A 23,733-nucleotide genomic window follows, 5' to 3' on the forward strand; every position below is an offset into this window, starting at 1 on the left:
GGCTTATATAGGAGAGGAGAATACCCCCCTCCCTAAACCATTCAAAAGCGCCGAACAACCCGATTTCTAAAAATTGAAAAATGGCCATATTTTTCAAATTCTCCGTTCCGGCCAAGCCTTCCGCTCGCGTTCCGCCCACCGTTCCGGATATGCAAAAAACAGGAACGCCGTTCCACCATCATTTCCATTCCGGCCCCCTACCCTGTCTGCACGTCCGTTCCTTGTTACTATGGGAATCTCCTCCTAGCAAGAAAACTGATCTAGAGAAAGGAGGGAAACAAGTCTCGTGTAGAGAGCATGGAACCTCCTCTCCGGTGCCTACACCTCTGCTGTGATGCTCTGCATTGTGGTGATCACATCATCTCCATATAGATGCTTTGAGAGGAAAAACACTAGGGGAATGCCCCTACTGCCCATCACCTGCCTGAAGGTGGTGACCTACTCACCGTGGAGAACAAAACTAGGGAGGAGCAGCTAGCAAAAATTGCCCAATGAGGGGCGCCTTGCTGTAGAGGACTCTGTGCTCACACCACCCACACCTATATACCCTCTAGTGTCCAGGTCGGCTAGCTGTCCACCAGCCCCCACAACAGAGGAAGAGGGAAAATAGGGGAAATAGAGTACTAGGAGCAGGAAAGTGAGAAAAATACCGGCAAGGCTGGGGGAGCCTAATGGCCATGGAATTGAGTCAATACCCAAGGCTAAACATGGATAGACACAACACGACATGAGAAACCTACCTCACCTTGGCCAGGCACAACCACAAAACAGCCCTCACTACCTAACACATGTCCCTAGGAGAAATTGGGACCGGTTGGATGAACCAAGAGAGATGTCTAAACTCTAACACGCTCATCTTCTACAAAACATTATGTGCTCTGCAGAAACGCTATGCTCCTCCAATGATTGCGATCTAAACTGATGCCAATCATTAGTTCTCTTGCTCTCTTCATAGGCTAGGATATTGGTTAAGAACTTTTCAAGGATTAGGTATGGCAAGTTCCAAAGACGAGGTTATAAAAATAAATCCTTAAAATGATCAATTATAAACTTGACTTCGGCTAAGTTTCTTGGTGAAACTGTCGCACATTTGCCCACACGAGAATCCGATTGATGTGGGGAATGGCTCTTTGGATTCCTCTAACCTAAAACTACATGCACAACATGCCGGATGCCCACTGTAGTGTAACAATGTCAAAACGCTTGTACAATCCATTTATGCAAGAGGGTTCCAAAACTGGAAAACCATAGATAATGGACTCGTCCAAACATGGAAGTCCTGCGAACAGGCTCACAAAATTTCCTGAACTAATTCTCCTAGGATTCTAGACACTCCTATCAAGGGAGAGGTGCAAAACTAGCTCTAGAATTCGATGAAGCATGTCCACGTGGCACACAGAGCTATATGCACGTGACACTAGAGGGAATAACTGATTTAGTTCACTCCACTATTGGAGTGAAACAAGGTTCTCCATTGTCCCCTAATGTATTTGGTATGTATATAGATGAGGTTCCTGATTACATTGACAAAGAGGTGACAGAGGTGCCCAATTGGCAAGGACATGGATTCCATTGTTGTTATATGCCGATAATATTGTGTTAATCTCTAACTCACCGAAGGGTATGCAGTGATATTTGGATGCATTACATAGCTATGAGAGGATAGTGGATTGTCTATAAACCTTGGTAAAACCAAGGTTATGGTGTTTAATGTTGCAAGCTTGGATACTCCAAGCGAAATCAAGAGCAACACGCAGACAGAAACTGCAAAATCACTGAAATTAAATGAGAGAGAGACGAGGAGAGTCGACGTGGCACAACGGAGTTACAGGCCAAGACGCAATGGCCCAAAGACTCGCGTTTCTTATAGTATTTCTTTATTATTTCTCTTCACAAAGTACAACCCCGGAGGATCTAGCTCTCTTCGAGACTCTGCGTCCAGATGCCCTCTGAGAAGTGGCGCTCTAGGCACTTATAAACTTACAAGGGATGCCCAAAAGCATCAGCTCTAAAAGCCAAACTCCCCAAAGCATCTGCTTTCAGTTGCCCATGGTGGAAAGGTACGTAGTGTACGGTACGGTTTAGGTACGTACGGAACGTACTTCCGTACTGAACCAACCTTTAGGTACGTGATAGATACGTACCATTTGTAAAAAAAGATAATTACACTATATTTAAGTTCACAGACCTTTCAAAATTCAGCCTCATTAACAATGCAATGCTTAAAATGAACATATTGATCATAAAACTTAATGACTCAAGACTCAATACTCTAAAACCAAATAACAACTACAAACATCATGTCCATGGCATCAGCCTGAAGTCGGCATATACCATACAAACTGAATCAAGATCCAAAACAAAGTACTGTGAAATACTACAATGCCATAATAACAATAAAAGTCTGTTGCTGCAACCTATCCTCCAAAGCATGCAGTCACCAATGTACACTAAGACGTGCAGCATCAAAATTTTGTGTCAGATGCGGAAGATGAATCGTCGGTAGAGAGCAAGCCCCCATCATCAAGGACATTGCCCTCCTCATCAAACTCAGGGTCAGGCTCAGCATATGTCAACTCTGGTACAAGCACCTCTGCACCACAAGCCTCCTCAGGCATATCAGCAATCTCTGCATGGACGAGCCGAACAGCTTCATTCGCTCGCCTGCGATTGGAGCGAATAGGAAGCTTCCCCCTGCGAATACTCTCTCGTCTCACAGTGTCTGGATCTCCTCCCACCGTGCGTAGAGGAAGGCTAAGAGCTCGTGCACGTGATCTAGTCACACGACGATCCACGCTCTCGAGCTCTCTATGCAGCTCTCTGAGAATCTGCTCCTACTCGTCTCTGATGTGTTGGTCCACCTCCTCTGGTCTAGGATCATCTACCATTTTCAACTCTGTCGCATCAACCTGTTGAAGAGTAAAATAAAGTTAAAATGACTTATTTATGGCATATGCTTGCAGGTTGAGTTTAAAGTGGTCAACATCAAGATAATTTACCTGTTTGGGTTGCCCCAAAGAATGGTAACTCCGCACGAGCCTCATGTTGGCTCTGCAATACACCAACTTCTCCAACTTAGAAGTGCTAAGGCGATTTCGAATCTTTGTGTGTATGAGAGAGTAAGCACTCCAATTGCGCTCACATGCTCCAGCCGAGCAATCCTGCTCAGTGCTCAAGCAAGAGCGCAATCATCAATGCACACAAAATTAGGAGAGTGACAAGTGTCAAGTAATATAAAGATGAAGTTAAAAGTAGTATATACAATGGAATCATGGATGGCAGTTTCCTAACCTGAGAAAGGATATGAAGAGCAATGCGTGAGAGGTTGGGAAGACCAACTCTCCCATACGAGTGCCACCACGTCAAAGGATACTTTGTGGCTTCCTTCCTCAAAGAAACTGCTCTCGTGAAAGAAGCGCCAATGCCATTCGTGTAGTTGGTGAATTCCTTGTCTATCCCAAGCTGATCATCCTCTAAAAATATGAGCCCAACATACTCTGATTGTTTTGTGTTGAGCAAGGTATCACTCCATAGCTCTGGCGACCTGTAGAGAGGATGAAGCATGGCAGCCATCGCATGTATGGGACGGCTCATGAAAGTCCAGCGGCTCTCAACACATCCCAATAAATCTGGTCGGCTGAAATATCAAAACAACTTGTCAATACAAGTTAGAACTTAGACTTGATGATTAAAACAGACAACCATTAGAACATGAGGAACCCCTTACCGATCAATAGTCAACAGAGAGCATTTGGAAGCGTGGTCTTTCACCTGCATAAAAAGATGATAGACTAGTCCCAAGGTCGATCCCTCCATATCCGTCAATCGAAGGAGGACATAGACCGGCTTGAGTGCTATTGAAAGAACGTGCACTTCCTGCCAAAAGCTCTCATCAAGGATCCGCCTCTGCAAGTATTTTGTAGATTCATCCTGCGATCTTGACATGCCTCGCCATTTTGGATCCACCACTATCTGGAGTAGTGGATCTCTAAGTTTGTAGAGCCTCTGTAAAGCCAAGTAAATGTAGGCAAACCTGGTTTTTGAAGGTCGAACCATATCCAAAGTGCTATGGCTGCGGAAGATAGCAAGAGCCTGATGTTTCTTGCGAAAGAATGTGGTGAGCTTGACTACATCTGCAACTATGGGCTGCACCCATGAAAGTTTGCCAATATCCTCCATGAGCAAATCCAAACAATGTGCAGCACATGGAGTCCACAATATGCCAAGAAACTGTTGCTCGACCATAAATCCCATTGCCTTGCAATCAGCTGCATTATCTATCACCACCTACACAACATTCTCCTTGCCAACCCCCTCTATGGTTGTTTTGATGTGACCAAATATAAACTCAGCCATGATCTTTTCCCCTACTTTTCCTGCATCCACAGCACGCAAGAAATAGGTGCAAGAAATAGGTGCCCAAAGCAGAAGACACAAGGATATTGATTATGTGTCGTTTGCGTATGTCTGCCCAACCATCTGAGATAATGGTGCATCCAAACTCCTTCCATCCAGCTTTCACAGACATAAGTGCCTTGTCAATTAAGGCCTTCTGTTCATCTAACATAGTGGTGCGCATCTTGGTGTAATCAAGACCTGTCCATGTCTCAGTAGGCCCCACCTGTGCAATGGCTTTTACCATTCTTTTCCACTGATCTGTGTGCAAAACATTGAAAGATATGTTGCACTCAATAAGAGTGCGGCATATCTCCATCTCTGCCACCCTCTGACGCTCTTTGACCCAAGCCTGAGAAGAGATGCGACTAGGCAAAGTGGTCTGCGTTGGTGTTTCAGATGTACTTTTTCGCGTGGCAAGGAATCCTCATCTTCACCGCCAACACGTGCTCTCTTTCTGGAAGTAGGGGTTTGCATGGAGGCTGCACCTCCTCCAACCTCTGTCTCCGCACCTAAAGACTCCAACTCTCCAACAAAAGCATCATGTAAAGCATCCTGTGTGCTGGGAACACCTCTCACACCAGGAGCACCAACAGGAAAATACTCTTCAATAAGCTGCTCCCTCAAAGGTGGTGGTATTTTCTCACATGCACCAATCTGATCAGTGCACCCGATGCCCGTCAAGTGCTTTTTGACTCGCGTAATAGTGCTGTGTACTGGTCCCCACAATACTTGCATTGCCATAAGCGTGTGCCTGAACCTTGCTAAGAAGTGGTCGTGATGATGCATAACACATTGGTGTGGAGCGACCAGTTGGGTTTGATTTTACACGGCATAATGAATCCTACACATTGCAAATGCAAAAGAGTGCACACACATGAGGAGTACGGAGTGCGAGAAGAGCACGGAGTGCATGGTGGCAGAAGCAGTACCTTTTCACGCGCATAGCTCGACTCTGCAGGTCTCTGTGCACTGCTCTGCAGCTCTACAGACTTCTCTGTAACAAAACAGAGACTCTTTTGGTTTCGTGGTCGATTAAAAAAGCCTAAGGCTTTCTCCCCTTTACACTATTAAGCCCATCTGAAAGCGCCCCTAGTGCAACTCGTCCAAGGAGAAAACGCCCAAAAAAAAAAATTAATGTTGTATTGTACCGTACCGTACCGTACGGAATGGTACCGTACGTACATACAGATTCCACCCTACAACTACCTAAAATAGCCAATAATAATCACGAAAATCCGTGCAGCCTACCATATCATCAGTAAGCACAATTTACGAAAATCAGCCCCAGACGTCACGCTTTTGAATTTTAGGTTTTAGGCCCTCGGCCAGTGCTCCATAAGTTCTTTCAAGTTGGTGGGTTAGGATTTTAAAATCCTACTCCCCTTTTCTAGGCCCCTCGGCCACAACTTTTTCAGTTCTTCCGATTTTGAGTTTCTTCTTGTCCTCTCGCCCATTCTCCTTCCAGCTAGGCACACCATGTCATCACTTTGTGACATTTACACCACCGCACTGGATCAGGAGATCAGAACCTACATTCACTTATGGCTAGGAGTCTGTGGAGTACACAGATGCATACACTTATCTTGCAGTAGTGTTTGTTGGGCCAAGATTTTATTTGCAAAGAGCAGTAGAGACTAGACTGACCAGAGCGTCTGTGCCCTTTGGAGGATTGAAGAATGTGTTCGCAAGTTCAGTTCCAGGAACCTCGAACAAAGCTCTGACATTTTGATACCTTGGTAGCTTCAACTATGCTTTATGGGGTTCACATTTGGGGACCCTCAGAGGGTCAGGATGGGTGGAGAGGTATGGAGAGACCCTTCGTATTTATGATCTCTCGGTTGATTAGAGCCGAGGCCTTCGTGCCACACGAGATCATTAAAGCAGAGTTAGCAATCCCCCCTATGGAGATAGAGGCGCTTACTAGATTAGTCTCCATTATGCACAGCTTATGGGATACTATCAGAAACAGATATGCCAAATTGGCCCTTGACTCCTCCAGTGTAAGATGCAACAAAAGTGAATGTTGATATTGCTCAAGATGAGTGCTCCGATCTATGCTCAAGGATTCCTTTTACTTAGAGAAAGAGAGAGAGAAGAATACGACACCAGACGGTTCTCAAATCCTCCTCCAAGGGCCCCCCTCTCTATGGTGAGAGAGGTCTATGCTATAGATTGCACAAATCTCGTACACTGGTCTGGATGCAATGGACTTGCTGACGATGTCGACGACTATGAGGACGACGATGAGGATGAGGACGACAACGAGGACAGGCTGAAATCTGAAAATGAAAGGACTAATCTTCTGAATTCTAAAACGCGGGCTGATTTGGAAAAACACTGGCTGAATTCTGCGACGTGGCGAGGATCTTCTACCGAGGTGGATCTGCGAAGCTAAGGGCTGAATCTGCAAGGCTAAATGCTGAAAACTGTAAACGCTACCTAACTTGCTGATGTGGTGCTGGGAAACTGCTAACGCTAGGCCTGATGGCTCACCTTCGAGCCTAGGATCCTACAGCTACTCTGGCCTAGTGCCTCAAGGACTAAAGTCCCATATAACCAGCCCACCCTAGCTTGGGTGTCTAGGCAAGCACTGCCAAGGGTCTATAGTCCAAGAAAAGTGGTCACACAAATGAGCCCAAGTTTAATCCATTTCCATCATTGGATACCGCTTTTCTCTACAAGTAAAAAAGGAGGATGTGTGATGAAAAACACAATCCTCGTGAGTTATCATCAACACTATCACTTCAATTATAACAAATTCATTACTGACAGGAAAAAAAAACTTCCTCTGGAATAGCTAAAGGGCTCAAGAACGTTGGAAAGAAATTCATATACCCTTAGGTCTACTTCCTTGTCCACCCTCTTGTCATAATGTAAATTTTGTCACGTCTCATGTGTGCACATGCACACACACATACAGTCACTTCATTCCTATTGAGGAAAATTCAATACATGTGGCACAATGAATGAGATGGTGAATGCAAGGCAATATAGTGAGAAAACATATTGTGAAGGGTATTGCAGATCTGCCTGTAGTGAACTACTAAAGAATTCCATGTCCATTCTCTTTTGTGTAATCATCAACAGTGCCAAAAAGCCATTGTTCTTCCAGACATAATGGCGTAAATGCTTTCTGTGATTTGCTGCAAAAAGGTGGGGAACATGTTCTTCTTCCACCAGTCTAAAATGGAGAGTTTACATATGCATACAGGTAAAAATTTACAAATATACGGTGTTGATGTGCGCATTGCGGGCTACCTGATCCTTGGATGGATCTGGAATGGGTATGGCCACAGCAAAAACCCCATCACAGCCTTGCACTGCAGGAAAAAGTGATGCTTCATCCAGAAGGTCTGCCTCCACAAGCTCTAGCCGCTCCTCCGCACCAGGCAAGCAGGTCAGATGCGCCGCTTTTGCTGTGCCACAATGCAAGTAACACTAGAAGAGATTACTCTCTCTCTCTCTCTCTCTCTCTCTCTCTCTCTCTACCTCGATTGCGGATGGTGCCGCGTACTCGGTGGCCACGCTCCAGCAAGCTCCTCACCAGCCAGGATGCCAAATAGCCAGTGGCTCCTGTCACGCAGTATACTCTCTTCTGTTCGGGACGAGGAGGAGAGACACCGTCCATCGGTCAAGTGTGCGGCTGCTGAGTCGTCTCACACGTAAAGAGCCATATTTATCATTTTTTCCTTGGTGAGCCCAAGGTCCCTTTTTCAAATAAGGCCACCATATTGAGCCACTTGGACTAATCTTGAGCACACACTGCGGATCTTAATCCAATGGATGTCCGATGTCCAAGGAAGCAGAAGAAAAGCACTTCGACCTCGATCGAAAAGCAACATGCCTACGTTTCAACTAACACTATCAGGGCAGGGCTTCGTGATCGAAAAGCAACATGCCTACATTTCAACTAACACTATCAGGGCAGGGCTTTCCATGGGTTGCCATGAGTGCTGGCGCAGGTGCTTCAGCAGCAGCGAAAGCTGAAGGTGCTAGTTGATCTTCCGAGGAAGTCTGGATGTGGAACACGCAGCTTGCGACGTAAAGGTGTGTATTTTATCTCCCGATGATGAGCAAGGAAAGGCCGGTCCTGTTCATCCAACAACTCCTTTTCTCGTGCATGTGTGCGCCCTCTCCCCTCCTCTCCTCTATCCCCTACTTCTAGGATCTTCTGATCAGCGAGCCATGGCAAAGGATAGCCCACGCTCACCATCACCGCCACCTCGATGCGAGATCTCCTTGCCCTGCTCGGATTCCACTCTTCCCTCCAATTATGTTAAGTCCTGCTCTTCCTCATTCATCAAAAGAAAAATTCAATGTTATCCTTCGGTTGCTACAAGCCGCTAACCACCTCCTATTTCACGATTTCACAGATTACTGTATGACTTTTCTTGCATGTGCAAATTTTGATAGCAAAGAGGAATCACGGACGCTGTATTCGGTTGCTCTTCAGGGTCTTTACCATCATGGATTGCCTTGACAAAGCTGCTCGTAGAACATAGAGATGTTGAGAAGCTTTTGCAAGAATTTGTTGCAGTTAGCAAGGAGCTCTTCACTGCAATAACATTAATTCTGAATGGACAAGATAGAATTAAAACTGGTGATCTTTCAGAGGTTTTGAGTCAGATGTTACTGTCTGCAATCTACAGAGCACATCCAAGCAACAATTATCTGGCGCTCTTGTCCAATTTCAATTGAGCCAAACTTGTAGCTCCATGGGTGCCAATGCTTTTCTAAGCCCTTTGAATCTGCATGCATGCAGCTATTTGGAACCTTACCATGTGGCCATTGTCAAAGAGGAAGCCGGTGGTGCTGAGTTTGACTCTTGCTACGGGAAGTGGTGCTCAAAGATCCTTGAACATTTGAAGCACTGTGACCTTGACGTCCATCAGGATACTACTCCAAAGGCTTTAGAATATGCAAAGAGGATGAAGCCTACAAGCACCAATTAAAGTATAGGGAAGAGAGAAAGAGAGAAGAGAGAGAGAGAGAGAGTGAGTGAGTGAAGGGAGGCTTCGTGGAAGAGCTGCGAGGGAGACACCTGTTCTCAATGACCGCTAGATCGATCCTTCCGTCCCTTGCAAAGATCGTGCATAGACGCAAGTGTGTACGCAGACACGATGTATGAGAGGAGAGCAATTAAAGGGAGTTCAGAATGATATTAACGCAATAAATAAAGGTAGTGGAAATATATATATCACCTTCCTATATGTTGTTGATGGCCTGCCAAGAAGGACTTAGGGCGTGGGAACGGCTTGCGATGGAGGCCCGGAAGGTCCATGATGGATGTCCAAAGGTTGCAGCTGGTAGCGGGTCATTTACGAGCTGTGGCACATGAGATGCATAGTGAAAGAGTTGTATGAGCAGTACATAATACATTGTCTAGCTTGGCGGGACGTCTGCCATTTTGAAATTTGGAGAGTGCTAATTGCTAGATAGATCGTACATTTTAGAACACTAGTTTACAAATTACAATAGAACTTTGAGAAGTCTCTCCTTATATTATGAAAGAGCAGGGACTCCCGTGAGAGCTTGAAAGTGGTTATTGGAGGCCCAAAAATGATGGATCTTTAGCGATGCTTATTGCTTATTATCGCTCAAAGCACGGGACTTTTGGGAGTTCAAAAACATAGTTCAATGCAGAAAACAAATCTAATGCTATTGAAAGCGAGATCGTCACAAATGCCTTGAAGCTAGGTAAAGAGCATCAATAGATCTTTTACACTTGTTTTCGTGACAAGCTTGAGTATGCGGTCTCTATGGCCACGAACACACACTCATTACATCTTCACCTTTGGGCAGTGCTGAAGAGAGTTCTTACTTGATTGAGACCTTGATTGAAATCCCTTGGAAATAACATACGTTAAATGGATTGATAAATTTGGTGTTGTATTGCCTTGAAACATAGGTTGACTTGGTGAAAATTATAACGTGGGGCATTTTGCAAGTTCTAGTTTGTGGCAATGCCCATTAGGCAACTGAATGCAAGGTAGTATGTGCTTTATAATAATCGTTAAATATGACACCATCTTCACCAGTTTTTGACTTTGTTTCAAAGATGAATGACATCGAGCGAAATGCCATCCTTACTAATCACCATGAGCGTCACGTAGTAGTAGTTCGTCTGATCCGTGTTTGGGTAATTGAGGAGCAAAGAGAGTATGGTGCCTTCTGCTATGGGGACACCGAACTCAAAACGCGCGTTAGTCAGTAAGGAGGCAAGAAAAAAATATTGTTGACCGAAGTAGCTTACAAAACACACACACACACACACACACATAGAGAGAGAGAGGCTAATACTGATCAGAGGATATAGAACATAAAGTTAGATGTGCTTCTCTTTAGGCTTAATCAATATCCTACATCTTTTGTATTTGCCTTAATGCGTGTTTTGTGTATGGCAGAGAGGACATATAATCACAACACTGAACGTTTTGATTGGACAAGTTCGATTCTAGCTCAACAATACTGCAAGGTCCGTTATCAACATCCAATTTTCCATTCCTATGTGTTTGCTTGGTGCAACACATAAACGCTACGGGGCAGGGCACGGCTTCCGTTTCTTATAATTTTTGGAGAGACCACAGTGCCAGCTCTCCACCATACTTTTGTATGGCACCTATGCATGACGTGCACAATATACTTTGCAGTTTCGATATGTGACGTTTCATTGCAAGATGATATGTTTAACTATTCACATTTCTTTTTTCTAGCTTGACTCAAATATCGGCTTATAAATTGGACAATCCAAAAGCACCAGTACAACATTGTAGGTCAGTAAAGCACTTCATTTGTTATTCCAGTTCGTTGATCCTTTATCCATTTGCTTGTTGTAGAATTTCAGACATTACTTCCTTTGGTTCGGTTTATTTGGATGTTGTTTCCAGAACTATACACTCATGTCGATTAACATCTGCACCTTTTAATTACACACACAACTCTTTGCATACGGGTGCAAGCCAATGCATGTGGTGTATTACAATAGTGAATGCACCTTGTGCATCTTTATTTTAGCTCTAACCATTTTCTTGTTTCTTTGGAGCCACGCTCAAGGTAAAAATAGCGCTTGAGCTAATTTGTCGATAGTGCCAACACAAATAGACTCAAGGATAGACAAGAGCAAGGACTACAAGGTATGTTGTTACACGTCTCTCTCTCTTTGTCTCTCAATCGAATCAATGCAAAAAAATGACTCTCTCTCTCTCTCTCTCTCTCTCTCTCTCTCTCTCTCTCTCTCTTTTCCTCTGAGCATTGTGTGTAAGCAATTCTCTCTCTCTCTCTCTCTCTCTCTCTCTCTCTCTCAGGGCACGCACATGCAGTGCCGTCAGCGTCAAAAAAGGTATAAAATCACCCTTGGCCCACTGCCAACAGCGCACGCACCTGTCCAGTTCAATCGCAAAGCCATCGGCAGCTGATCGTTGCCATCGGGACTGATTACCCTTGGTCCTAACGGTCACTGGCGGTGAAGCACCGTTTGCTTGGAGGGAGGGTCCCTCATTGGTGAGCCCTTTCCTGCAGTGTGTCAGAGCACGCTCTCTCTCTTCCTTTGTCTCACTAGAACGTCTGCATGTGCTCACAAGCAACCATGGCCGCCGGCAGAAAGCAGTGACCACTTCTTCATCGGATTGAGCGCATGTGCGCTCTCTATCTCTCTCTCAGGCAGTGCCGTCATTGGCAAGTTAGTGACGGCCTTCTTTACTTTGATGCTTAATTTTTGTATGTCCTGCTATGTTTTATAGATGTTCTGTAGCTATGCCCACAAAGCAAGACTAGTTTTAATATGCGAAAGTTATATTATAAAGGGCCACTTCACCACTCCCTAGTTTTTAAAAGAATTATTATTATTATTTATAAAGGGCCAGCGCGCCGTGCCAACAATTTTGGAGCGTTTCAGAGGGTGGCAGAACCATAGTGGCTTCTCATTGGCGAGGTGTATGCTTCACGAGAAAAATAGCATAAGAGCTCGTTCGCACAAGAAGGGGTTAACAGCTGTTGCACGAGCTAAGCAAACTCTGCGGATGGGGTGTAACTACCAATTTTGGCTACCCCCGCCACCCTTTCAGGCGAACGAGCATGCAAAACTCACACAGTGCAGCATGGGGACAAAATTGGATCACACACAATCTTTCTCGTCTTCTTCCACCTTTTTTAACTTAATTTGCTAAAATGCTTTCCAATGGTTTTTCAAACGTTATTTTTTATGTTTTTGAAATATATTGTAGTCTAAATAGTTCATTATTACACTTTTGTGAAGAAACATAATATTTTGTTGTGATAACAGACCTTTTAAAAATTAGTGTCACTTTAATGTTTTCTCTCACAAAAAAACATTGTTTGTCTTAAAGGATCGACAAAGCTAAGGATCATGTAGGTTACATAAGGGTACGAGAACAATTTAATAATAAAAGGTTTCTTTGTGAGAGAAAACAAGAAAATGACACTAATTTTTTATAATATTTGTTATAAAAAAAAAGTTTTTTGAAAAAATAGTAACAATAAACTATTTAGACTACAATGTATTCCAAAAACATAAAAAATAATGGTTGAAAAACCACTTGGAAGCATTGTAGCAAATTGAGGAAAAACAAGGTGAGGAGGTATGAAGGCCTCTAAGTTAAGGAGAGAGGAGGGAGAGTAAGTATAAAGAAGTACCTACAATCATATGGAATTTTGTTGTGTTTTAATATAAAGTTGTATTATCTATTTTTAAAAAGTGAGTCCTACTAGTTCGCCTAAAATAAAATACATTAATTGAAAGATACTTTCAAGATTTCCTCTGTCCTCATTTCCTGCTCGTTCACCAAAACCTTCTTCCACATGCATGCTGCTTTTCCCTGTGAGCCTGCAAATACGCCTTCCCTACGGGCTTGCACCTAAGCTTCCCCCACCATTCATAGACTTGCACCTATAGGAGCAATCGTTAAAATCACATATGCCCTCTCCCTTCTCACTCCTCTACCTCTAAATCTCCTCAAGCATCTTCTTGTCATCTCCATTAATGGGCCATTTTTATATTTTCTTTCAGTCTCGGTACCCGCTACGATACCGACCCACAAATGGTTCATATATTACGAAGGGCCTCAGTTAAATAATAAGGTAAAAGGTGCACATTGCACATCACATTTTGAAACTAAATAAAAAAAAGGAACTAATATAAAAAGATACATTAAAATTAAAACAAAAGAATATTTTAATGCTCTCGTGTTATAAAGAAAGATAGATTTAATAAGCATAGAAAATAATAAAACAATTTAGTGATATGAATTTTTTTTAAATCCTTGAATGAAAGGACCCGTTATCAATACCTCACACAATGTTCGAAAATTTCTTTTTGCCTAAGCGGCGATTTTCCTGTTTATACATATGCAAACTAGAAATACTAGTAGAAATGTTCAATTTGCAAGATGTTTGAACTATTTTCTAGTATATTTTATCGGGGTTTTTTTCCTTTACCATTCTTTATAACCGACTAATCTTAATTTTCAACCGGCTCAAGGCTAACCTCAAGCACACCTTTCTCGAACACTGCAATCCTCACATCATGGGATCAAACTCCTATGAATATATTGTTTAATCTTTTGTTCTCTAAAGTCTTTTTCAAGCATGCCAAAAAAAGTAAATGAAGATTTGGAGAATAGCTTTCTATTCACATGAATTTTGAGGCCCCTTAGGGACACTTGTCTTGCAAAGAAAAATGGACGACCTTCACCTTTGGAACTGAAGCCTTCGGTAGGACAAAAAGGTCGAAGAGAACAAGAAAGATTGTGTGTGACGCAATATTCAATGGCCCTCTTGAAAGAGAAAGGTACACAAATGTCAACACCTCTCACAAAGACCTACAAGAAATATTAAAAAAGAAAGTTTTTTTCCATGTGTCCTTATTGGTCCTTAGTAAAGAAATCCAACGCTTTACTAAGGACTCCTTATGTAGTCCAAAAACTAGGTCATGACTCACAATGGTATTCTCTTGAAGACTTATGACTTGTATCAAGTTGTGTGTGTGTGTGTGTGTGTGTGTGTGTGTGAGAGACACAATTGAGAGAGAGAGAGAGAGAGAGAGAGAGAGACTCTAAAAATTTAAAAACCTATTTTTGCATGGCAAATTAACTTTATAACCGAGATTTATTCAAAAATCTAAGGCATTCACCGGATTCTATATCTATTTAAAAAAGAAAAGGTGTGAGGCTCCACGTGGCTACAAATCCTTGCAGCCAAAGCTTCACACCTTCTTTTCTTCTTCATCTTCTCCACTTATGCCGACATCGTAGCGTCTCGGCTGCCTACCATCGATATGTGGGACATTGAACATTCAATCGGTTTTTGGATATGTGGACATTCAATCATAGTGCATTCAAAGGCGTATCCATGGCACACATGTGATGGGAGGGCAACCACCTCTCCTGAGCTACCTCCTCTACCCATGCCTATAAACAATATCGTCATCCCCAGAGTCTACCCGCAAGGGCTTGGGATCTTTCAAAGCTGCTAGTGTAGCCGTCCTCTGCCTACCATTCAGTACAACTTGGAGCCAAACCTAGCTCCTCCCCATCCCCATCGTGACGACGAGAGAGAGAGAGAGAGAGAGAGAGAGAGAGAGAGAGAGAGAGAGAGAGAGAGAGAGAGAGAGAGAGAGAGAGCTCATTGCCACTCTCATTTTTTTGCATCATCATGTGTGTCTAGACACACACACAGAGGAGAGAGAGAGAGAGAGCTTTGTGCCACTCATTTTTCTGCATCATGGCGTCTAGAGAGAGAGAGAGAGACCAGCCACGATGTCGCTATCCCGATAGCTATGTGTGTGGAAGTTGGTGCAATGTAGCACAGCACGTTGTGGCCACTGGCTTTGTGTGTGTTGACAATGAGCAACGTTGACTGCATACATGGCTCTGTGTGTCCCCTACGAGTTCGAAGACTTCTAGCTGCTCTCTCTCTCTCTCTCTAACATCTCTTGGGATAGTTTCCTACAACGTTAAAACTCTCTTCTCTTCTCTTCTTCTTCTCTCCTCGGATGATCGGGTGCATACTAGGATACACCCCAGGTGTTCTCACAATCTCTGACTATTGCAAGAAGAAAGGGTCTTTTTTTCAAAAAAATGGCTTTGAAAGTCAAGGTCCAAAACATAATCAAAGGGTCACATTTTTTATGGATTGCCAATTCTAAGTGGGTGTAGCTGTGCCCCATGTGATAACATGTATAGTAGAGGAGAACATAGGTTCACCATACATGCACCTAACTTGCAGTGGGTGTATCATTGAACTTGGAGCACATGAGTAAAGTATAGAGCAGGGGGTAGATACGAATAAACCCAAGATTCGATAAAATTAGGCAACTAAAGATGTGGCGTTACTTGGATCCCTCTGGCCTTTTGTCGCATACTTTGTTGTGGTCGTTCTTCTGCCAGCTCGGCCCATCTTCTGCTCGTCTTTTCTTCGCCAGCCTCGTCCACTCGTACATTGCAAGGGTATGGTTTCTAGGAAACCCTTCATGTTTCTGCTTGTTCGATAGCCCCTCTGGGATGCACACTGTTCCTCAATCGACTGGCTTCAACCTCGTAGTACTAGTTGAGTATGCCTCTCGCCCTTTCAAATCATTTCACACACACACACACACACACACACACACGCACGCATGCAACCACACACACACATAACCCTTTTTGAAGCTTCACACTCTTTTTCGGGTGCTTCTTGGCATGCCGCATAGGTCTTGAATCATTATGAGCTTGCTCGCAAGAGATACCCCTCTGCTAGCACATGCGGACGTAGCCCTCCAGTTCTGAGTACCCTATCAACACACCGCACAAACATGCAATGAGGTTCTTGCATGAAGGAGGACCGATGAACTCTCACACTCTCTCAATGTGTCTCCTTTGGCCTTGGCTGGCCTTGGCTTGAAAAGATCGGCTTTCTCAATTGTCAAGCCTGAACTGCAACAATTGGCTCTCTATCTACCATAAGGGCAATATGCAACAATCGCCTACACAGATGGGAGGAAATCACAAAGCTATTGAAGCTCACTACTTTGGAAATCGACTCGCAATAGAGACATTCTCACACATCTGGTATATGCACAACATTAGGTAGGTGATTTTCACCTACTTAGAATGGTTCTGGTGAATGGTTACTATCAACAGAATGAAGTAGGAATATATGTTATAATCTACTTGAATATAATTCACTGTGCACATTTTCATGTGAAAACTTGAACAAGATAACTCCCGATACAGATAGAATATTACCACCATTTGGTTTCTGTTTTACAATTGAAAAGCAAGGTAAATAAGCTGTGTTAAGGACCATTCTTTATGAGGATTTATGCTTCTTGTTTGAAGCTTATTTAAATCTGGATTGGTTTCCTTATTTAAATCTGGATTACTTTCACCTACTTAGAGAGGTTGTGCTCAGTCATCACTTTAAACCTTTTTTATGCTGCATGCGTCGGAAGTATAATTTTTTCAGGATTTCAAACCATCGTAAGGGAATAGATTTTTATAAACATTACGGTAAGGTGACTTGGACCTTAATCCTCATGTGAGGGTCTCTTGGTAAGATGGCATAGGTTGTTGGAGATTTTTTGAAACTTTGTTCAAAATACAGGGGAGATGTTGCCGAAATTTCATAAATTATGAACTTGCAAGATTGTCAGCTACTAGGACATATGTCCGGCTAACATGTGAGTAGAGATTGACAACAAATTATTTTAGGAGATTGCTCAAATTGGGTATACTCGACATATCAATACTTCATTCATCGCATTATTATTTTTTGACAAGCTTCTACTTCATGAATAATGTAGTTGATGATCTACTCATCAAGGATAGCCTTGAGAATACTGAATTTTTTTCTAAGCTACTATCCAAGGTAAGGGATAGTAATTATCTTTGCATATGGACATTTTATTCATAATTTTACAGGGTGTTTATGATACAACAGGTGTGTGTTTTTCTTGGGATCGGTTATCATTGCATATAGACATATAAGGAATTGAGGATATGTTTTTTGGAATCCTTTTTGAGATACAAACAAAATACTACTAGATTTTTAAAAAGATGGTTATATGTGCCAATAGCAAGTGATGTATTGCTAGGTTTTGACACATGACATACATGGTTTTTTTCATTAATGAAGCCATAAACCTCCTGTGAGGGTCTCATTGAGAGATAGCGTAAACTGAGTATTTGAAATATGAATTGAATTACAAGGGAGATGCTGCCCGATTTTAGTCAGGAGGTCTACAATAATCTTTGAACCAAAAATACCAAAAATACATAGGTATCTTAGTAGTCATTAGCATCATTTTTTGGGGAAACTCAATGAATATTGGAACAAACATGATCGACAATCAAAGGTTATCTTACTTAAAACCCAACTTAATGATCAATCCTATGGGTAGGTGTGACATGGATGACAACTGGATCCAGTGTTGACACTTGCAATACGCACAAACATAGCCAGTTCTAACTGAATGTTTTTGTATGGATGCAGGTAACAGCTGGATCCTTCTCCATGTAGATGCAGTGGAAGCTCATCCCAAAGGGTAGACACACAGAGATACAACACAAAGATATCAATTTGTAATGATTAAAGATCAATTTTTGATCTAAATGACTATATTATCCATTAGATACAGAATGTTGTATTGGTGTATATGAAATGTTAATTGAGTTTTATGACATCTTGTTTTAAACTATTGTTATTTAGTATATTATTTAATTCTAAGTATGGTTCAATTATGAGGGGATTTTCATACTTAAACACACACACATTCAAGGCTATTGCATCACCTTTGGCATTCACCCACCCACACTCATCAATTCATCCTCTAGATCACCCTCACCCAAGTCATTACCATTCAAACTCAAAGCAGTGCAAATCGACAGTAGTAGCATCGACAACAACACTCACCCTGAAGTAGAGAGAGAGAGAGAGAGAGAGAGAGAGAGAGAGAGAGAGAGAGAGAGAGAGAGAGAGAGAGAGAGAGAGAGAGAGAGAGAGAGAGCGCCCAACTCTCAGCTAAAGCAAGAAGCATCTCTTCATTTTGGACCCTCATGGCCAGATGATTTGAGCCTTCTCCTTTCGATTCCCGAATTTAGGTTGTGACTGATCGACGGGTGCATGAGCAAGGTGAGCACGTTGTTGGTCTAATTAAGCTTTGATCTGCTAAAAAGCGCACTTGAGCTTGTGTATGATTGCAAGTCCTACACGTTGCCAGGATTTTAAGCTTTGAGCTATTATAGAGTACACATACACATATACACTGCTACTGATGGAGCATACAGATTGTGGCCTCACTCTCTCTCTCTCTCTCTCTCTCTCTCTCTCTCTCTCTCTCTCTCTCTCTCTCTCTCTCTCTCTCTCTCTCTCTCTCAGCATTCCTGCATTGATGCAAGCACCTTGGGGATCTCCTCTCTCCCTCTCTCAAACTCTCTTTCAAGTACATATCGAGTGCAAGATAAAAGAGACGATAAGCATAACTTGGAGTTCAAAAATCCTCTGCCAACTCAAGCCGTGACTTCTTATAGCCCCAATTCTAGCCTCTGTGCATGCAAGGACCACTATAGATAGATAGATAGATAGAGAGAGTCAAAAGGTATAAAACGTGAACTTACTGCTCCTTACAATCCTCCTCAAAATGGTGTTGCTGAGAGGATGAATAGGACCATACAAGAGAAGGTCAGAAGTATGTTGTCTAATGCACAGCTGCCAAATGGGTTTTGGGCTGAAGTTGTATCAACAGCTGTTCATCTTGTAAATAGATCTCCTAGCAAAGTTTTGCAGAAGGATTCAGTGCAAGAGATGGTATGGTCAGGCAAAATGCCCTCATACAAGCATCTCAGAGTCTTTGGCTGTGAGGCATATACTCACGTTCCAAAATAATTTAGGAATAAACTTGAGCCAAAGAGTAGAAAGTGCATCTTTCTAGGCTATGGTAATTCTGGTGAGATGGGGTACAGACTTTGGGATCCCGAATCCAGAAAGGTTGTCCGCAACAATGATGTTCACTTTAATGAATCCAAATATCATTGTAAACCAGAGAGGGTTGAGGAGATTAGAAGAGTTGTCTTCCAAGAAGATGGACCTGCATGTGCAAGACAAAATGTCTGGGCTCAAGAGGAGCAAGGACAGGATAGAGTGGAACCACAGGTTGTGGCTGAGCCTGAGCCACCTATTGTGCGTAGATCTGGACGTGTCACGCGACCTCCTGATAGGTTTGTTCCATCTATGAACTATGTCATGTTGACTGATTGCAATGAGCCTTCATGTTACAAGGAAGCAGTGCAAATGAAGGACTCCGAGAATTGGCAATTGGCCATGCAGTCAGAGATGACAGCTCTGCATAAAAACAAGACATGGAAGCTAGTTAAATTACCACATGGCAAAAAGACTCTACCTTGTAAATGGGTTTACAGGTATAAGATCACCGCTCATGATAGTTAGCCAAAGTACAAAGCAAGGCTTGTTGCCAAGGGCTTTAAGCAAGAACAAGGCATTGACTTTGATGAAGTCTTCTCTCCGGTGGTCAAGATGACTACATTGAGATGCTTTCTTGCATTGGTTGCCATATTAGATTTGGTGTTGCACCAAATGGATGTCAAGACAATGTTCTTGCATGGTGATTTAGATGTGAAAATTTACATGCAACAGCCAGAAGGGTTTGTTGAGAAAGGCAAGGAAGATTGGGTATGCCAGTTGTTAAAGAGTCTTTATGACTTAAAACAATCACCGAGGGCATGGTACCATAAATTCCACAAGTTTATGCTTTCTCAAGGCTACAAACGTAGTGAGTTCGATCACTGTCTATATACAAAGAAGGCTAAGGATGGTAGTTGGCTGATCCTTATTTTGTATGTGGATGACATGTTGATTGCTGGCAAGCACTTGGAAGAAATTTCAGCTTTGAAGTCAAAGATGGGAAAATCGTTTGACATGAAAGACATGGGTGAGGCAAGTCATATACTTGGTATGCGCATTGAGAGAGACAGATCAAAGAAGTTGATTTGGTTATCTCAAACAGAGTATATTGACAAGGTTTTGCAACGGTTCAATATGGAGAAGGGAAAGGCACTGAGTGTTCCATTGCCACCATATGTGAAACTTAGCAAACAAGATTGTCCTGTGTCTGAGGAAGAACAGGCTGAAATGGATAAGATTCCATATGCGTCTGCAGTGGATAGTTTGATGTATGCAATGATTGCTACTCGCCCAGACATTGCATTTGCAGTGGGAGTAGTAAGTCGATACATGTCAAACCCAGGCAAGAAACATTGGGAGGCAGTGAAAGGAATATTGAGATACCTGAAAGATACAAAGAGTATGCGTATATGCTATGGGAGTCCGGAGCTAAGTGTAAAGGGTTTTACAGACTCAGATTATGGAGGTGACTTAGACAACCGAAGGTCTACATCAGGGTATGTCTTTACATTGGCTGGTGGAGCAGTATCATGGCATTCTAGATTACAAGATTGTGTTACTCAGTCTACTACAGAGGCTGAATATGTTGCAGCATCAGAGGCATACAAAGAATCAATTTGGCTTAATCGACTAGTAACAGATTTGGGAATCAAAGAAGAGATGCCCGTGTTATAATGTGATAGTCAAAGTGCTATACAATTGGCTCGCAATCGAGTTTACCACTCAAAGACAAAGCATGTGGATGTGAAGTATCATTTCATCAGGGAAATGCTCGAGGATAAGCAACTTCAGCTTGTCAAAGTTCACACCACAGAAAATCCTGCTGATCTACTTACAAAAGGACTTCCCTCAGAGAGCTTTGCACATTTTCGCAAGCAGTTAGGTGTAGGGTAGTACATCACTTCTCTACATCTCTTGTATATTAGCTTGTATAGTAGCTTCTCTCACACTTAAAGTACCACATTGGACTTTAAGTGGGAGGTTGTTGGGGTATAAAGCCCAATGTGGTCGCCCAGGTAAGTGGGCGGGCCGCCAGGTATGTACACATATTCTTTTGTAAAAACCTAATAAGAACTCACTATGCTCTACACATTACAGTAGAGCGAGTTCACCATATCTTAGTGCTCTTCTTCTCGCACTCTCTCTCGCGTCGCACTTCCGCTCGTACTCCTTCAGGGAGGGGATTTCTAAACATGCAATTTTTCCAGAGGATCAAGGCTAAATTGGGATAGAAAATAGGATTTGAAGCACATACACAACTAATCATTCCTAGGCTTATTATGCAAAATTTCTATATGCAAATGCAAGAGCTATGGATGCCGATAATCCAAGCTAGAGAGAGGGATTGGAATGTTCTGTCTTAGGAGAGAATGTTGAGCTTACTCAAATCCACAAGACTCAAACCTAGGCTAATAGAGATAGCCAAGCATTAGGATCCAATACCACTTGTTGAGTAAGTGTTTATGGTGTGTGTTTTTAAGTGTGTAAATCTCCTCATAATTTAACCATACTTAGACAATTGTATTAAATAATATATTAAATAACAATATTTTAAAACAAGATGTCATAAAACTCAATTAAAATTTCATATACACCAATACAACATTCTGTATCTAATGGATAATACAGTCATTTAGATCAAAATTTTATCTTTGATCATTACAAATTGATATCTTAGTGTTGTATCTCTGTGTGTCCACCCTTCAGGATGAGCTTCCACTACATCTACATGGAGAAGGATCCAACTGTTACCTGCATCCATACAAAAACATTCAGTTAAAACTGGCTATGTTTGTGCGTATTGCAGGTGTCGACACTGGATCAAGTTGTCATCCATGTCACACCTATAGACCTAGTTTACAGCCTACCCATAGGATTGATCATTAAGTTTGTCGAATCATGTGTGTCCCAATATTCATTGACTTTCCCCAAAAAATGATGCTGATGACCACTACCATATATGATGCAAATACCTATGTATTTTTGGTATTTTTGGTTTAAAGGTTATTGTAGACTTCCTTACGAAAATTGGGCAACATCTCCCTTGTAATTCGATTTGTATTTCAAATACTCAGTTTACGCCATCTCTCAACGAGACCCTCACAAGAGGTTTATGGCTTCATTAATGAAACATGTATGTCATGTGTCAAAACCTAGCAATACATCATGTGTCAAAACCTATAAATACATCACTTGTTACTGGCACATATAACCATCTTTATAAAAATATGGTAGCATCTTGTTTGTATCTCAAAAAGGATTCCAAAAAACATATCTCAATTCCTTATATATCTATACGCAATGATAACCGATCCCAAGAAAAACACACACATGTAGTATCATTAACAGCCTGTAAGACTATGAATAAAATTTCCATACACAAAGATAATTACTATCCCTTACCTTGGATAGTAGCTTTAAAAAAATACAATATTCTCAAGGCTATCCTTGATGAGTAGATCATCAGCTACATTATTTATGAAGTAGAAGCTTGTCAAAAAATAATAATGCGATGAATGAAGTATCAATATGTCAAGTATACCCAATTTGAGCAATGTCGTAAGATAATTTTCCATCAATCTCTACTCACATGTTAGCCCGACATATGTTCTAGTAGCTGACAATCTTGCAAGTTCGTATTTTATGAAATTTCGACAACATCTGCCTTGTATTTTGAATAAAGTTTCAAAAAATCTCCAACAACATATGCCATCTCACCAAGAGACCCTCATAGAAGGATTAAGGTCCAAGTCACCTTACCATAATGCTTATAAAAGTCTATTCCCTTACGATGGTTTGAAATTCTGAAAGAATTATACTTCCGATGCATGCAACATAGAAAAGGTTCAAAGTAATGACTGAACACAGCCTCTCTAAGTAGGTGAAAATCAATCCAAATTTAAAAAAGGAAACCAATCCACAATTAAATAAGCTTCAAACAAGAAGCATACATATCCTCAATCAAAAACGGTTCTTAATAAAGCTTATTTACCTTGCTTTTCAATTGTAAAACCAAGCCCACCTATAAAGCCCAAGTCATCTGCTGGAAGAAACCCATCTTTGCCATGGGCAGAGAGACGAAGTAACATACACGTTGGGCTAGTCCCCTATGAAGCTTCTATCAAAAGGCCGCCTGGGGCTCTAAGAGTTTTTTTTTTCCGAGAAAAAGATCCTTCTATTAGTTAATGAAAGCTGCCCATAGGGCTACATCCACCTCTGCAGGAGAGGGCTACAACAAACATGATGGGGAGACTCTCCCAATGAAAAAACAGCATATATACAATAGGGCTAAATCAAGAGATGGGAGGAGGGAAAAGCCACACAGGTGGACAGTAGTGCCATCTGAGCACCCCCTGGACCATGGAGTAAAACGGCCCAGGGCGCCAGAGACGAAGGAAAGCCTCGCGACGCTCCCGCATGCGG

General features: G+C 42.2%; 2 protein-coding genes and 1 pseudogene across 3 annotated transcripts in view; 1 reads left to right on the top strand and 2 right to left on the bottom strand.

The window, feature by feature from the left end:
- Positions 1-8,054, bottom strand: part of LOC147440036 (tetraketide alpha-pyrone reductase 1-like) — an 82,528-nt gene extending 74,474 nt beyond the window's left edge. The window contains exons 1-2 of the mRNA XM_086485731.1: positions 7,888-8,054; positions 7,657-7,814 (exon numbers count right to left, since the gene is read on the bottom strand). Coding sequence (XP_086341857.1) covers positions 7,657-7,814; positions 7,888-8,026 — 297 coding nt within the window. The 5' untranslated portion in view covers positions 8,027-8,054. The remainder of the gene's footprint in view (positions 1-7,656; positions 7,815-7,887) is intronic.
- On the bottom strand, positions 2,192-7,650 carry LOC147440038 (uncharacterized; annotated as a pseudogene). Its single transcript, XR_015184676.1, has 4 exons — positions 3,728-7,650; positions 3,292-3,637; positions 3,000-3,161; positions 2,192-2,909 (listed from the first exon to the last, which is right to left on the bottom strand). The product of XR_015184676.1 is annotated as an uncharacterized LOC147440038 (transcript).
- A 184-nt stretch (positions 8,055-8,238) lies between the features above and the next one.
- LOC147440039 (uncharacterized) lies at positions 8,239-11,135 on the top strand. The gene is made up of 4 exons (XM_086484099.1): positions 8,239-8,277; positions 8,361-8,445; positions 10,803-10,873; positions 11,112-11,135. The coding sequence occupies exons 1-4, from the start codon at positions 8,239-8,241 to the stop codon at positions 11,133-11,135; spliced, it is 219 nt and encodes a 72-aa protein (XP_086340225.1).
- The last annotated feature ends 12,598 nt before the right edge of the window (positions 11,136-23,733 follow it).

The sequence above is a fragment of the Adiantum capillus-veneris genome, chromosome 16, assembly GCF_014529385.1.
Source record: "Adiantum capillus-veneris isolate H3 chromosome 16, ASM1452938v2, whole genome shotgun sequence".
NCBI lineage: Eukaryota > Viridiplantae > Streptophyta > Polypodiopsida > Polypodiales > Pteridaceae > Adiantum > Adiantum capillus-veneris.

Excerpts from the sequence above, each read along its gene's own strand:
- LOC147440039 (XM_086484099.1), top strand. The coding sequence starts at position 8,239 with ATGCCTACGTTTCAACTAACACTATCAGGGCAGGGCTTC. Across the intron at positions 8,278-8,360 it reads CACTATCAGGGCAGGGCTTC|GTGCTTCAGCAGCAGCGAAA; the intron begins GTGATCGAAAAG and ends GTGCTGGCGCAG. Across the intron at positions 10,874-11,111 it reads TAGCTCAACAATACTGCAAG|CTTGACTCAAATATCGGCTT; the intron begins GTCCGTTATCAA and ends TCTTTTTTCTAG.